The 17342-nt window shown below is 40.9% G+C and overlaps 1 protein-coding gene across 4 annotated transcripts in view; it reads right to left on the reverse strand.

The window, feature by feature from the left end:
• Positions 1–1592: 1592 nt before the first annotated feature.
• The window catches only part of STRIP2 (striatin interacting protein 2), a 44283-nt gene continuing 28533 nt past the window's right edge, over positions 1593–17342 (reverse strand). For all 4 annotated transcript variants that reach the window (XM_036864142.1, XM_036864143.1, XM_036864144.1 and 1 more), the window contains 4 exons: positions 15084–15150; positions 7675–7779; positions 6568–6772; positions 1593–4050 (listed from right to left, as the gene is read on the reverse strand). In XM_036864142.1, coding sequence (XP_036720037.1) covers positions 3800–4050; positions 6568–6772; positions 7675–7779; positions 15084–15150 — 628 coding nt within the window. In that variant the 3' untranslated portion in view covers positions 1593–3799. The remainder of the gene's footprint in view (positions 4051–6567; positions 6773–7674; positions 7780–15083; positions 15151–17342) is intronic.

Raw genomic sequence — 17342 nt, forward strand, 5'->3', positions numbered from 1 at the left:
AACGAAGAGTAGCCCCCACTCACCGCAACTAGAGAAAGCCCGTGCACAGCAACTAAGACCCTATGCAGCCAAAAAAAATTAATTAATTAAAAAAAAAGTTAAGGATATTTAGGTGGTTACAGAGCTCATCAATTATAGCATCCAATGAGATCAAAGTCGTGAGTTTCATTGTTGTATGAACAAGTGTCATTTTTGTTCCAAAAACACAGGTGAACTTTTTTTTGCAGGGGCGGTGCTGCACAGCTTGTGGTGTCTTAGTTCCCCAACCAGGGATTGAACCCAGGCCCCGGCAGTGAAAGCACCGAGTCCTAACCACTGGACCGCCAGGGAATTTCCCCACAGGTGCATTCTTAATCTCAGCTAGTTTTATTGTAAATATGGGTCATCTCAAGAAGGACTAGAGGAATGAATTCTAACTTACCACTACTTGGGGGAAAAACAGAAACCATCAACACACTTGTCTTTATATAACAATGATTAATAATTGTTAGGTGGAAGAGCTGGGGATCTATGGGCAAGGAAGGTCAAGAAAGCCACACTGCAAGTATCAGCATAAAGCACTGAAATGAGTCTTTTCAAATATTCACTGGAAAGCTGTTGATATTCTCAAGAAGAATCTCTAGGGAGTTCCCTGGTGGCGTAGTGGTTAGGGTTCCGGGCTTTCACTGCCCTGGCCTGGTTCAGTCCCTGGTGGGGGAACTGAGATCCTGCAAGCTGTGCAGTGTGGCCAAAAAAAAAAAAAAAAAAAAAAAAAAATGGAATCTCTCAGATAGTCCCACCACCAATCTCAAGAGCTCTCTGGGAAGCTGCTCTGACTCACCGTCTACCCATATGTCTGGTGGCAACTTGCCTCCCTATGGGTAGTATGCTTCTCTGGACCAATGCTAGGCTCACCTGTGTGAATTGCTTTTTGCCAGTGGACTATGAGCAATTTAACTTGTGCCACATCCAAGCAGGAGCTTTATTTATTTATTTATTCTTCTGTGAGTAGTGTTTGTTCAGTTGGAATTTCTTCTTTTTTTTTAAAATATTTATTTATTGGCTGCGTCAGGTCTTAGTTGCGGTACGCAGGCTCCAGAGTGTGTGGGCTCTGTAGTTGCAGCACGCCGGCTTAGTTGCCCCGCAGATTGTGGGATCTTAGTTCCCCAACCAGGGATCGAACCTGAGTCCCCTGCATTACAAGATGGATTCTTAACCACTGGACCACCGGGGAAGTCCCCAAGCAGGAGCTTTAAATGTGTTTTCGTGGTATGGTTTGGTCTTTTGCTCCTGCCCTTTACTATGAGAACAGTATGTCCCAGGTAAGGGCTATTCCATCAGCCTATTGCCAGAATGAGACAACATACAGAGCAGAGCTAATCTAGCAAGTCAATTGAGTTGAGTAGAGCTGCAGCTGCTTGCCAGAACCAAGAACAAGAGAAAAAGGTTTGTCATAAGTCACTGAGATTTTGCAGTTGTTTGTATCAGTCTAGCCCCAGGGAATACTAATACAAGATCTTATATATTCGTCTCTTTAATTATACCCTTCCTTTCTAGATATAATGTCTTTAAGATTCTCTTGTGTTGAAGAAGTTAAAGACCAAATTTCTAACTCCAGTTCAATTCTTTTTATTAAAGTGCTTCAGTAGAGAAACAGTGTTATCAACAATCAACACAAACTTTACTGAAATATTCACAAATAAAAATCTTCTACTTTATAAATCACTCAAATAATGTTCTTCTATGTTGTAACAGTAATCACCATTGGAGGTTGGTTACTCTGATTTATTCCTAACCACACACATGTATTCTCAAATTGGGAGATTCAAATCAGTTACTGTAACATATGGGGCTGGCTATCAGTACCTGAATGCTAGTCCCAGAAAGTCAGGAGAAAAATGATGTGATTTGAAACTAATCATTTATCCTTGGTGCCTCAGTTTTTCCATCTGCACTGAGAATTAATTTTCCCTTAGAGAAGATTTATTAAAAAATATGAAATGTTAAAGTTTAGCATACATCTATGCCTTGGAAAGAATTCACGTGCATATTTTTAAGAGGATAACTTATCTGTTCTTGATTAAATTAAATACTATATACTATTTATTCAAAATAAATAGACTGATAATTGTTCTTTCCTTGAAAGTTGTCTTTTCACTTAAATCACATTAAAATCATAGGTTAATAGGGTTCAATAGGGTTCAATAATGATATACTGAGTAAATTATTTTAATTGCAATGAGGACTGCTGTCCTACTCAGACAAAATTTACAGACTATTTTAAGTTTCATCCATTACATACTTACATTCTTCATGACCTCACCATAAAAACAGAAATCCTGCAACCCATAAAGCACAAAGAGGTGAAATTCAAGCTATAATCAGAATTTTGGTATAGTTCCTTTGGAAATCATTAGCAATCTATCATGACTTCAGAAGAGACTGTGGTTGACAAAGGATGGAATAAATAAGCTGATTTTGACTAGACCTCCTGGCACAATTAAAGTGGCCTGGTGCTATCATAAAAAAGATTCAGTTGTGTCCATGTTGCAGGGTGGGGGCATTTAAAGTAAAAAAGCTTGAAAGTATAGATGCCATAATTTTGAGGACAGAAGAGAAATAAGATGATCCTGATTGAATCAAAAACTTTTCTAAAAACCATGTTTCGGTTGGGAAGACTGTGATTCTGCTGTAAAAGGGAGAAGTTTAAAGAGGTTGGTACATCAACCCTTATATTTTCAAAGAAATGTGTAATACTTCTAGGTAGAAACAGTATTGCTAAATACCCACGTGACACTTTGAAACTGCTAGCAGTAAAAAGGGAAAAAAAATCATTAATCAACATAGGAGAAAAAGAAAAATTAACCTGTGATGCTCTTGCTGTTCTATTCAATTAAAAAATAAATCAATCATGAGCACAAATGGACATGCCATCTCAATTTATAAAACCTCCTGTAAATAACTTGTCATTTAAAAATGAATTGGATGAAAAGAATAATTTTCTGCAATGTACTCAAGTCATTTTAAGACTGAAATAATTTCAGGAAAACATGAAACATCCTTAGAGGAGGCCTGTTTCGTACTGGTTGTGGCAGAGTACTCCATGCCCTATACAGAGTACACAAGGAAATACTTTTCACACTGAACATGGATCTCTTAATAAAGAAAAAACACTACACAATATACCTTTCTATAACATGCAGTATTTAGGTAATAGTAAATCATCATCCTTCACAAAGAAGATGCAGTTGCTCTAAAAATCATCTCAGAGCTAATGATTTTAGAAAGAGGTGAGTGTCAGAATTTTAAATTTAAAATACAGACTTAATTTCAAAGTTGGGTTTGCCAAACCTCTGGTAATCCAGGGTGAGCAAGAAGGAAATGATCTCCCTATTTTATGACCTGCACTTCCCATTACCTATGATGAATGCCATGAGTCAAATGCCATAGTAAACTTCTCGCTTTTGGAGCCAGCAAAGGCTAGCCTGGTTCTAGGCAAGACTAAAGCAGGGAGTAGTCCCACAAAAGAGCCTGTCCAGGACTGATCCAGCAGGAGATTTCAAGGGCAACTGGGCACCCAAATGACCCCAGGGCAATTAGATTAATTTGTTATCACTCAGGATCCCAGCCTTGTATTATCTCCAGGCCTAACTGCCACCATAATAGTCCTGAACTACACTGGATGTCCTAAGGCTGGGTCGCTGCTACCCTGGACAAGCACTCCTAGAGCTGGAAACAAAGGCTGAGTGGGCAGGGTAGGCAGAGCACCATTTACTGGAGCCAACCTCCATCTATCAGATGCTTGTTGACAAGAGCTCAGTCAGTGATTCTGGAGCAGCTCCTCCCAACAGATGGGCTGTGAAAAAACCTCTCTCTCCAGCCAGAGCTCATATGAGTAGTGGAAATCCTCAGGCAGATCCAACCTCTGCCCCAGCACACTCTGCAAGCAGTTATCCACAGGTGAAAACTCAGAGTCCTGGGGTCTGTCATACCGGCGGCTGTTAAAAGCCTCAATGTTGGCCCTCAAGGTGCATTCTTCTGCTTGGAAGTCCCACGGCCTGGCATCGATGTCTGTGTTGGGAAGATTAGAAAGAAAAAGATGTATACACCTAAGGACACTGCTCCTGTTAGCACAGAGCATGGTCTATGGGATACCAACAATGCAACTGCTCAGAATTTCCTTTTTTGTAAGAGCAATGTACAAAGTAAGTATATAACACGCTGCCAGTCAGGTTTAAAAAATATACACATGCCCACATACATGTGCTTATATATGCAGAGACTATCTTGGAAGAGTCTAGAAACTGGTTAACAGTGATTACCACTGAGAAGGAAATGAGGGCCCTGAGGGAGGTAGACTTCTTTTTATTGTATTTCCTTTCCATTATTTCACTTTCTTACTAGTTATATGTATTATATTTTCCAAAACAGCAACTCAGTTCCCTTTATTGAACTTTCCTTAGGAATGGGAGTTTCCCACTTGAACAAAATCACAGTTTTCAAGGAATGGTAAGAGGCAGGAAGGGGCACAACAAGGAGAATCAGAATGAACCAGTTACTGAAGACTTTCCTGATTCCATGGAACCTCCTCCAGCACACGAAAAATCTATATGCAGCTTATGTTAAGATAATGAGGTGGGGCTTCCCTGGTGGCGCAGTGGTTAAGAATCCACCTGCCAGTGCAGGGGACACGGGTTCAAGCCCTGGCCCGGGAAGATCCCACATGCAGAGCAACTAAGCTCGTGCACCACAACTACTGAGCCCGTGTGCCACAACTACTGAGCCCACGCGCCTAGAGCCCATGCTCCGCAACAAGAGAAGCCACCGCAATGAGAAGCCCACACACCACAACGAAGAGGAGCCCCCACTAGCCGCAACTAGAGCAAGCTCGCGCACAGCAACAAAGACCCAACGCAGCCAAAAAAAAAAAAAAAAAAAAGCAAGCAGACAAATCCAGAAGGATTCTGCAGAACAACTGGCCTAGTTCTTCAATTATGTCAGTGTTATGGGGGGGAAAAAGAACCCTGCTAGATTCAAAACAAATAAAAGGATATAACAATCAGATGAAATTTGTGGTCCTGGGTTGGATTATGACTTGGAAAAGAATAGCTTTAAAGAACATTTTGGGGCAACTGGGAAATTCTGAACATGAACTTGATTATTAGATAAAACGAAAATGTACTGATATAGAAAGGTAGAAATAATGTTAACTAAAAAGAATATTATACACAACACTGTAAAGCAACTATATTCCAATAAAAATTAATTTAAAAAAGAGAAGATTATAAAATAGCATACACAATTTGCTTTCATTTAAACAAAATGTAGGGCTTCCCTGGTGGCGCAGTGGTTAAGAATCTGCCTGCCAATGCAGAGGACACAGGTTCGAGCCCTGGTCTGGGAAGATCCAACATGCCGCAGAGCAACTAAGCCCGTGTGCCACAACTATTGAGTCTGTGCTCTAGAGCCTGTGAGCCACAACTACTGAGCCCACGTGCCACAACTACTGAAGCCCACGCGCCTATAGCCCGTGCTCCACAACAAGAGAAGCCACCACAATGAGAAGCCCACACACCACAACGAAGAGTAGCCCCCGCTCGCCACAACTAGAGAAAGCCCGCGTGCAGCACGAAGACCCAGTGCAACCAAAAATTATAATAATAATAAATAAATAAAATGCATGTGTATATGTAGAGGAAAAAATCTGTATGAACATACAATAAGATTTTGGTGGCGATCTTTGGATGGTACAAATATGGCATAAATATGGTAATATTGTAAAATGTTTGCTTCCTTGTATTTTCTAACTGCTTTGTAATAATAAAAGGTTATTTTTTTAAAAAAAATCTCTCAGAGAGACTGTCATACAGAGTGAAGTAAGTCAGAAAGAGAAAAACAAATACCGTATGCTAACACATATATATGGAATCTAAAAAAAGAAAAAAATGGTTCTGAAGAAACTAGGGGCAGGACAGGAATAAATACGCAGACGTAGAGAATGGACTTGAGGACACGGGGAGGGGGAAGGGTAAGCTGGGACAAAGTGAGAGAGTGGCATGGACATATATACACTACCAAATGTAAAATAGATAGCTAGTGGGAAGCAACCGCATAGCACAGGGAGATCAGCTCTGTGCTTTGTGTCCACCTAGAGGGGTGGGATAGGGAGGGTGGGAGGGAGACGCAAGAGGGAAGGGATATGGGGATATATGTATACATATAGCTGATTCACTTTGTTATACAGCAGAAACGAACACACCATTGTAAAGCAATTATACTCCAATAAAGATGTTTAAAAAAAAAAAATCTCTCAGAGAAACTTGTCACTTAAAGGAATGTTTTGAAAAGGGGTAATTATCCCTCAATTGACTTGTTTTATAAAATGGATTTTCATAGTTTACATGGGACAGGGTACGTGCTGGAATTTGAAGCAGCGCCTTAATGTTTGTTATAACAGCACCTGACTATAATCATATATTTTCTCATCTAAAATATGTAACAATTCACACCAAAAGAGTAGAGATGTTTGTTTAGTTTTGTTTCAATCCTGGGCAACTCCTAGAGGTCAAAAGCTCTGAGAATACTCACCATTCCCATAAGCCCAGTCATCATTCATGCGGTGGCGTACTTTCTGATAAATGGCTGACATGGTTTTCATGTTGCTTTTCCTCCACTGGCGCCCCAGGTACTTGGTCTGTATTTTTAGCAGCTTCAGCACATAAAGTTGCAGCATGGCCTGTTTGACCTTGAGGGCCCGCTTTAAGATTGGAGCAGATTTAAACACTACCAGCATCTGCCCATTTAAAGAGGGATAGGAATGAAGAAAGATAAGGATCTAAAGTTTCTTGGAATTTCCAACTCACAGACAAATTAAGCCAAACCTGGCTAACCTCAGACTACCCTGGGGAGCTTTGGAAAATCTATGGTCCAAGCTCCACTTAGACTTAGTCTTTAAGAACAGAGGAAGCACTACATTTATATTTCACAATTCAAAATTTCTAATATTCAAAGAGCAAAAAAATTTTGTCAGCCACACATCCCCTTTCCACTGTTACCAGTTCCCTGTGTATCTTCTGGAGATAATTCTATGTATGTGTATGTTACTTTTATTAACAAAAATGATAGCAACTACATACCCTTTCACCTTGTTCCATACCTTGATTTTTTTTTCAATTTTATTTATTTATTTATTTATTTTTATTTTTTAATATTTTTTTATACAGCAGGTCCTTGATTTTTATTTAACAATATATCTTGAAAATTATTCCACAGCAGTACAGAACCGTCACATTCTTTTTAATGGTTGTATTAATATTCTATTATAAGGATGTACATAAATAATTTAACCAGTTGGTATTAATGAGCATTTATGTTTTTTCCAGTCTTTCATGATTACAAATACTGCTGCAGTGAATAATCTTAGACTTGTATCATTTGAGATACGTGACTATAATCCAAAATACAATGCTAACTTCCCTACCAGAGCTGCCCTGAGGGAGGGTCCATATTCAGCTCCCTGAAAAGAAATGGACCAGTAAATAATTATCATAGAAAAAGTACCCAGAATTAGGAGGTGCTAAGTCTTATGGAGCATTCAGTGTCTATCTATAAAGCTCGCAAAGCGAGAAGTCCATATTTACTAAAGATAAAAAAAACCCCAATTAGGTGGACACTATGATCTGAAGCTCCACTCACCATGGTTCTGGAATGCTTCCATTTGGTCAGTTTATTGAGCAGCCTCAGAAGGTTGATGCAGGAAAAGAGGTTCCTCCAGCAGAACTGGTTGTTGTCTCCAGCTTCCTGTAATAAGGCATGCTCATCATTATCTCAACACCTATAAGGCATTCCTTCCCACAGAAGTATGGAAGTCACTGTTGGTCAGTTTAGGTGAGGCCTTCCATATGAAATGCTACCTCCTTTCCATCCCGCTCTTCACGTAGTGAGGCCCCAAGGCATGCAATATCCTTCATCTGAAAACACACAGCTGCCAATCCTGGAAGACTCTACCTAGAGCAAGTACTGGCTAGAAAGATGGTACATGAACATAGAAACGTCATTTAAGCAAGCTTTCTTGTGTAGCTTTCTGCTTTAACATCAGAAAAGAGATGATAGAATTTTGCCCTCATATACTCTGCACTTAAGTAAGCTATGTTTATAATTGCTAAGAGTTATTCTGGTAGATTTCAAACTATTGGGTTAGCCAAAAAGTTCGTTCGCATTTTTGTAAGATGTTACAGAAAAACCCGAACGAACTTTTTGGCCAATCCTATATATTGTATGGATCTGATATTCATTACAATTAATTCTTTAAAAAATCAACCTCCACCCTCCTTTATCAAATCATATTGCAGTAAACTGCTTAATTCTCTAGCATGGAAGGAAAAAAAGGCAGATGGTTAATTGGAACCAGGTGTTTCTCTTGAATGTTACTTGATAGCTTGTGAGCACCCAACCAGAGATAACAGATGGATGTCAGATCAGAAACAGGTAACTACTCATAGAAACATCTTTCAGGGACAAAAATAAGAGTCTGGGTTTTGGGGCTTGCACCTATATACTGGGGTCAGAAGCTATATAAATCAATTAACACACTTGGTGGTCAAACTAACATCTTGGAGATTTCTCATGTCTACAACGTGAGAGGAGAATGTAGGAGTGGGAGATGTGTAGAAGTGAACTGCTTTCTGGTGAGTGGAAGATTACCCCCTACTCTCCCAAATTAATCTGAAGCAAGCAAGGCAGACATACATCAACTGTGGAATGAACAGCCAAGACTTTTGAGAATATTAGGCTCTCCTAAGAAAGAAATAAGACTGAGGATCAAAAAGTTGCAGGGAAACTTTTCAGAAATATTGTTTAGAAATAATGTTCTCCTGCAAATTCCCTGGTGGTCCAGCACTTAGGACTCGGCACTTTCACTGCAGGGGCCCAGGTTCGATCCCTGGTCAGGGAACTAAGATTTCACAAGCCGCGCGGCGTGGCCAAAAATAATAATAATAGTAATGTTCTTCTTCCTCTAGTAAATGTTCAATATTGTGTTTAGAACTAGTTCCAGGAAAGCTATCTGTTTTGTTCTAAGAGAAACTTCCATGGGAGCCTCCACTCTAGTGCAAAACAGATCAGGTTTTATAGATGTTACCTTTTGTGCGGCTAACAGAGGAGACAGACTTCTAAATGTTTATGTTTTAAGAAGAAGCAGGGGAAACAAAAACATAAGAGAGAAGTAAGTATATTTCAGCTGTGAGCTTTCTTCTTCCTGACTTCTAATACGGTAGCCGCATAAAAAGACTTGCATCCCTTGTGGGATATGGGAGTAGTGGCATGGTCTTGGAGAAGCAGCACTGGAGTAGGCACCAGGACACCCGGGTTATGGCTTCAGCCCTGGCTGTATCACCTTAGGCAAGTAATTTCCCTGTTTCCTGTAAGAGGCTGAACTAAGATAACCTTTAAGATCCTTTTATCTCTGACTATTCAATAATTCTGTGGCTTACAAGTTAAAGTTTTGAGGGAGAGAATGCTGACTGTGGCTGCCTTTTTCTCAGAGCTGAGTCTCAAGAGTCCCAAGAGCTGCCCCAGTCCCCTCCTGAAGGTAGTCTCACCTGCCCAGGGCCCTTCCCTCTGATAATGCTGCCCTGATGTCTATAACTAGCCCCACTCCTTGCATCACCAGATGCTGCCTGGAGTGGGCACTGAAAGCACACATGCTGGTCAGCGGCTCTCCCTGGAGAGCTGAGTCCAGGCTTGCTGTCTTCTTTGCTGGAGCCCTGCTCAAGCCTTCTCCCTTCTTCCAACCCAACAAATAATCTTGTTCCCAGAAAGCCTTTAGGTCCATGGTCCATGCCCTTTCAGAATTGCCTGTCTTGAGAGTTTTTTCTTTTTATGTTCATTTAAAGCAGGTTTGGGCTTCCCTGCTGGCGCAGTAGTTAAGAATCTGCCTGCCAGTGCAGGGGATATGGGTTCGAGCCCTGGTCCGGGAAGATCCCACATGCCGCGGAGCAACTAAGCCCGTGCGCCACAGCTACTGAGCCTGTGCTCCAGAGCCTGCGTGCCAAAACTACTGAAGCCCATGTACCTAGAGCCCATGCTCCACAATAAGAGAAGCCACCACAATGAGAAGCCCGCGCATCACAATGAAGAGTAGCGCCTGCTCACAGCAACTAAAGGAAGCCCGTGCGCAGCAACGAAGACCCAAATCAACCAAAAACAAATAAATAAATTTATAAAACTAACTAAATAAAGCAGGTTACCTTCTTCCTTCCTCTTTTTTTTTTTTTTTTTTTTCAGGACTCAGCATATTAAGTAAGATGCAAACTTCTGCAGGGGGATATATTTTGTGAACAGCAGCACTTGGCTATATTCTCTTGTTCCTGGTACTTAGCAGTATCCAAAGCAAGACCTTTACTCACTTTCAACCAGCTAAAATTAAAAAAGAATTGCCCATGTTCCACTCTCACAAATAAATATTTGTTTGCATACACATTTGGTCTGAAGATTCAGTTTAGCAACCACATCCTACCCTTTCAGAGCATCTCTAAGGCACTACAAGGGTTCTGCTCTCAAAGATCCATTCATAGCTCAGCTGAGTGAGCCAAGCCAAATAAAAACCCATGCTTTGGACTTCCCTGGTGGTCCAGTGGTAAAGGATCCGCCTTCCAATGCAGGGGACGCGGGTTTGATCTCTGGTCGGGGAACTAAGACCCCAGATGCTGCGGGGCAACTAAGCCCGCGCGCCACAACTACTGAGCTCTGGCGCCTCAATTAGAGAGCCTGCGTGCCGCAAACTACAGAGTCCATGTGCTCTGGAGCCTGCGCACCACAACTAGAGAAGAGAAAACCCACACGCCACAACTAGAGAGAAGCCCGTGCACCGCAACGAAGAACCCACGCGCCACAACGAAAGATCCCGCATGCCTCTACGAAGATCCCGCGTGCCACAGCTAATACCCAACACAGCCAAATAAATAAATAAATAAATAAAGTTAAAATGTTAAAAAAAAAAGAAAATACATTAAAAAAACAGGCTTAAGACAATTAAGTGGATAATTAACTCAGATGACTGTGGAAAGGAAGAACAGAGTGTTTCTTTTGTACTGAGGAAATCAGATTGGTTAGAATCTGAGCACTGGAAGAGACTTAGCTGTTCTAGTCCAATTCTGTTATCCACAGAAGCAAAACCTGAGGCCCAGAAAGAGGAAGGTGGTCTGGCCAAGGTCACATGGTAAGTGCCCCAACCAGGGCTTGAACCTAGATTTTAGTACTTACTGAATTCTAACACTTTGTCTTTATTTACTGTTCATCTTCTGATTAAGTTACTGCTAGGTTAAGGACCCAGATCTAGGTATCATAAGAGTTATGATTCTCAAAAGTGATGTGAGGAGGTATGGAGGAAGGAGAACAGAAAATTTCAAAGTCATCTGGGGAGCTTTAGCAAACTACTTGTGCCCTGGGAGGGACCTGGGCATGTGAGTTTAAAAAATCACCCCATTACAGAAAGGGTGACAACCAGGAAAATTGATAAAATGCAAAAAAAAAAATTTATCCATGGTCCTTCCTCTGTATAAATACCTCATGGAAAATGGATATATACCTTATGATATGTTCACATTTTGTCTAGGATAGAGAAACAATAATGCTATTGGTGTTATTGGTTTTAAATAGTGATGGTGAATGTCAAAACAAAGACTTTTATTTAAGGAGGTCACAAATCACTGGTTAAATAATGCCTAAAAGGAATGCTAGAGACCTTAATACCTGAACATAAAGAAAACAAAAATCAAAACAATAACAAAAATCTTCTGGAATATCTGTAAATATCTGGATTAGGAAGTTATAAAAACTAATAAAGATAGATGAAAGGATCAGGTATATAAATTTAAGTGACATGAACATATTTTTATAGGTATTTCTGAATATAAATCATACCCAAATTTGAAGAATTTTGCAATGAACTACCTTTTAAGAATTAACTTAATAATTTCACTTGCCTAGATCTGAAAGGAAATGACAAATATTTCTTTGCAAATGGCTAGGTCATGCAAATTCTTACCCTCTGCTTTGGACAACACTTCACCACTCCACCTGCTTCCATATCAGTAGAGGGTAAGACTGGGCAAGATACTAAGAAACTTCTAGGTCTGATACTCAATGACTCCAAAATACAGTGTATGTTTAGTTAGAAATTATAAATGCATTGTTGTAATAACATGATATATGTTATAAAGTACATATAAAGTAAAAAAGGATATTAATACATATAAAAGATCTAATATATCCCACCCCTAAAGCATCATGTTGCACACCCTATTTTTCATACCATTGCTCTAAACAACCACCCAGATGCTGAGCATCCTACAGTACTTGAGGCCATACCCACTGCCTTCTCTAGCAACCTCCTTCTAAAGACCATACCTAACTTCCACACAATCATACATTCACCATCCTTCTCTTATGTTTGGAATTTAATTTTAATTTTTTCCTAGTTTAGTGGATTGAATTTGAATACAGACTTTTGGAAATCTAGAAATTGTAAGCCTTCCTGCACCAGGTAGGTGAGGAAACTCTTCAGTACATGAGTAAAGATGGCCTACTGTAGAGCTAGATATTTTTTGACAAGATGAGAAGACCGTAGAAATTAATGTGCCATTAACTTTGCCTTTATTTCATGTCCATTATGTGTGTAGTTGGAATTCCAAATGAAGTTGAACTCAGTTCAAATACAGAAAACTGAGAAAATATGAATCAAGACTACCTTAGCCAAGTAATTCCACTTCTAGGAATCTATCTTAAGGAAATAATCAGAGATGAGGTCAAAGGTTCATGTGTAAGGATGTTCATTTTGGATTTATACAAAGAACACTGAAATAAATGCCCAACAATAGTAGAAAACAATCATTTTTAAAAAATTAAGTAGTGTAATATTATATGTAGCTATTAAAAATTATGTTCTAAGAATGTTTAATAAAATCATATTGTGAACATTTAGATTTTACTATGTGAATTGAAACATATGTAAAGTCCTTATTTTCTTAAATAATATGTGTGTGTGTATATATGAGTGAATATATAAATATATATGGTTAACTGTAGCAAAATATTAACAGTGGTTTATTTTCTTTCCCATACGTTTCTGTATTTCCCCAATTTTCTGCAATAGTATATATCAATTTTAAAGTCAGAAAAAAAAAATTGAAATGTTACTTAAAGAAAATCCTATACACTTAAAATGCCAGTACATTTTCTGTGCTTACAATTAATTCACTGAGCCTGAAAAAGACATAAGTCTTACTCATATAAACACTAGTCCTTTCTGAGTGCAGAAGCCATCAGTTTAGATAAACAAACCACTATACTGAGGATCTATGTGGAGTAAACTTGCTAGTTAAGTCCATGACTGAGCTCAGGGAAGTACTTCTAAGTTCAAGTAAAAAATAAAAAAATCTGTGGTTACCAAATGAAACCACCAGGCGCCACTGTTGCTTCACAGAAAGGACAGGAATCCCTAGCATGAATCTGTTTTTCATTAAGAATAGATACATGTTTTTACCTACTCTTAGATACAATAAAGTCTTCTCAGAGGCATAACAAGTATTTCAATAATTTTCTGTTCATATCCCAAAAGGTCAATCAGAAGAGATAAAGTTTAGTTCCCATCAATTCCTACTTATGGGAGTGAGAAAAGAGAACACATTGTATCAAGAAATTGATTCAGGTCATAAAAGCTGACTTTACATTTTGAAGTACCCTACTAATAGTAGCCCTTTAATGCTATCCCTGTACCACTGTTTCTGTGAGAAAGTGCATTCCTCATTCCAACTCTGAATGACAGGGCTGCATGTCTCCACCCTGGCTCTGCTACTTTCAACTGTAAAGTTTTGGCAGCTATTTAACTATAAAACACTGAATACCAACCTCATACAGTTGTTTTAAAGACTGAATAACATCATAAACAGGGTTAGACAACTTACTACCTCTCTCTGCAGAGGTAAGAAGCTCCCAGCTTCCTTGGCTGCTGAGACCACATCCAAGTAAGACAGGGAATCTCTGCCCCGGTGCTTAAAAAGGTGCTAGACTTAGTGTCTCAGGACATGGGTCCTTCTCTAATTCAGGGTCTGTCATGAGGAGTGGACCTGAGGAGTCACTTCATCCACTGGGCCCTCAGGTTTCTCATCTTTGAAATAGGGGGTTTGGCCAAATGGCTCTCAGGTCCCCTCTAGCCAAGAATCCTATGGTTCTGTAAAACTTGTGCCACAGAAGGTACCATTCTACTTTTGCACAATAAACTTCTCTGATGTGACATCTTGCAGGTATTAAAGTTGGGGGACAAGGGGTTGGGGCACACACGGGTGCCATCATCTGATCATTTATTAAGGTCCTTCCATGTACTGAACATGGTGCTAGACTCTGGGGATATAAAATGAAGATGATACTATCTCTTCCTTTAGGGAGTTTTCAATCAAATGGAGAAACAGATACAGATAAACAATTACAGTGCAACAGGGTGAAGGTATGCGCTGAGGTATATCTAAAGAGCTGTAGAGATGAGATAGGCACTCGAGTTCAACATGCTGGTCATGAGTCAGTTTCATGGGATTCACAATAACTGAGGGACTTCTATGATTTGCCTAGAACTGTTTCCAGCATGAGGAACTTTCTGGGTCATCCTTCTGTGGCCATATTGAATTTTGCCTCAGAGAGACCTAGGTAAGGTATTTTCTGAAGTACACACCCCTGGGTATTTTCTGTAGCACAGCAGAAAGAAGACAGATAATTGATTTAGGCTAGACCAGAAGAGATTCTCCTGCCATTTATCACAGATGTTCACACTCAATTTCAGTCCCATTATCTTTCTAAATTCCCTCTCCTCCTTAGTGTTTTTCACTGACCCTTTTCTGTATAAAATGCTATGCTCACTCAGCTTTTCCAAATCTTTCTCAACTGGGTCAGCAGCTCTAAACCCCTACTACCTCTGTGCTCTTGCCAATATGCCTCTACTGATCTGAGACCCCCAAACCAGGGCATTAGGGGGCTAGAGAAGAAAAGGAAGAGCAAATGCCAACCTCTGCCACCTGGTAATTTCAAAGGGTATCAAATCCCCACTTGCTTACCAGACTCTCCGTAGTAAGCTCTGGCAAATCCTGGATGATACAGCATGGGTAATCCAGGACCGAGATACTGCAAGATGCAGAGATAAGGACAGGCTTTAGGTACATGGCAATGGCAGCAAATGGCTACATCTGAAAGGGCAGGAGGTATTTCTCTTCAGCAGGCCGCATCCATTTCCAAAACTGCTTAGTGATTTCAGCTGAAACTGAGGGTTCTGGTGCCAGGCAACTCCAGATCCAGTCTCCTCTCCTCATAGCCATGAGAGGAACCAACAGAATTCTTTCAGGCTGGCCCCTATCTGGCAGAGGCAAGGGAAAGCAGAAGGAGAGCCTCTGTATAGCCACCTTTCTCCTCCCTTCTTTAAAGGAATACATAAGCTTGTGTGCATTTGCGTTTCTGCATTTAAGTGTATGCTTGTGTGTATGCGTGTACATAAAATTGTGCTCCCAGAGATGCTGCCCAAACTCATCCCAATAATAACCACCTGTGGATGTGAGAATGAAATGAAGACCTCTCCTTTGTCCCTTACCAGATGTTCCTGAAACTCAGGAGCTCTGGGGAATGATCACAGAAGCCACTCCTAGAGGAAGCTTGAGACAGAGGCAGCTTCCTGCAGCAGGGCCAATCTAGTAGCTCAAGAATGGTAATAGCATCTGCCCCCAAAACAGACAGTGGGGAACTGCAAGGGAGCTGGAGGCTCTGCGGTGAGCCCAGGGAAGCAGGCATGAGTCAGCAGGGGAAATAAGGCACCACATGATGACAGGGACACGGTCACTCGAGATGACAGCTCTCTTTCTTTCCTCTTCTCCCTTCTTCACTGGTACAATGCAGAATTTAGACTAATCTCTAATGCTCCTTCTGGCTCCAACATTCCATAAGGTTTTAAACACCAATCCATCCGAACTAGAGTAGTTGGAAATGGGTAAAGGATGTTGGCAAAGCATAGGCTATAAAGAGGAATATGGGGTTCCTTCAACCTGTCTCTACATTTCAAAGTCAAAACTTCTATCCAAGCAAAACGCAACAATTTATTTGACTAGAAATGTTGACCTTTGTCCAAGAAACCCACAAAGGTAACTTAAGGGAACCAAGGTAGGAGAGGAGAGGGCAGTGGACCTACCTACTGGATTCTCCCAGGGCTCTGCACTACTCCATTAGGATGAACATTCTTGGCTGGGTCATCTACTTATCTACCCACCTCCCACTGACAAAGCCCCATGGCAAAGTAGGTACTGGCAACCAGGAAATGAGGGTGGGAAATCAAGGATGGATTTGTTCCAATCTCATTGTACTGAATTCTAGCCTAAGGGGGCATAAAATAAAGTTACAAGTTTCTAGGATATCTAGATTGGAAGAGCCATGAGGAAACTGCAATAACGAGCTGTAGGTGCTCAAGTTCTCAAGATCATGCAACAGTAAAGCTTACAGGTAATGCATGAGGACCACTGTATCCAGGCCAAGCTTAGCAAACGGTGTAGTCTGGCACTACCGCTCTTCCGACTCCAAATTGAACCTGATGGACACCTATTGGATTGTCTGCCCCCTGCTTCTAGGCCCATGGTACAGGGGGCATTTAGTTCCTGAACCCCACTCCCCAGTCACAGTTGATTGATCCAAGGGTGGGCCTCTAACCCTGGGAATGTGGAACAGGGATTGAGAGCCAATTCAATCTCTGAAGTGGCACAGGAATATGTTTAGTTCATGTGGGCATATTTCACTAAGTGGCCTAGGAAGCAGACAAAACTATTTGTCAATGAGAGAGGAAAAACTGGAGTGGAGGTACAGAGGCTTGGTGGCCATAGATGGAGGTGGAGAGCTTCCTTGGCTCCTTATGCTACAGACCAACCCTGAGGCCCAGAGCTGCATCTTGTCCTAGGTTCCTCGAGATGATATACTGCCCATTTTCTCCTAACAAATTCCCATTCTGTGTGAGCCAGGTCCAGCTCTTTTTGGTTCCTTATCACTAAGAGGGTTGACTGATACACACAGGTACCTTCATGAAGCTGTGACCCTTACCCAGCCCGACCTACACTTTCATTTTCCCTGGTAACCCAACTAGTATGTCTTAAGTGTCTTTATTTTCTGGCCGGGCCACGCGGCTTGTGGGATCTTAGTTCCCCGACCAGGGATCAAACCCGGGCCCTAGGAGTGAAAGTGCAGAGTCCTAACCACTGGCCAGGGAATTCCCGTAAGTGCCATTTTTAAGGGGGGTGGTGCCCAAGTCTCTCTGCAGTTAGGAAAAACCCATCCTCCAAGGCTTC

Source organism: Balaenoptera musculus, chromosome 9, assembly GCF_009873245.2.
Source record: "Balaenoptera musculus isolate JJ_BM4_2016_0621 chromosome 9, mBalMus1.pri.v3, whole genome shotgun sequence".
NCBI lineage: Eukaryota > Metazoa > Chordata > Mammalia > Artiodactyla > Balaenopteridae > Balaenoptera > Balaenoptera musculus.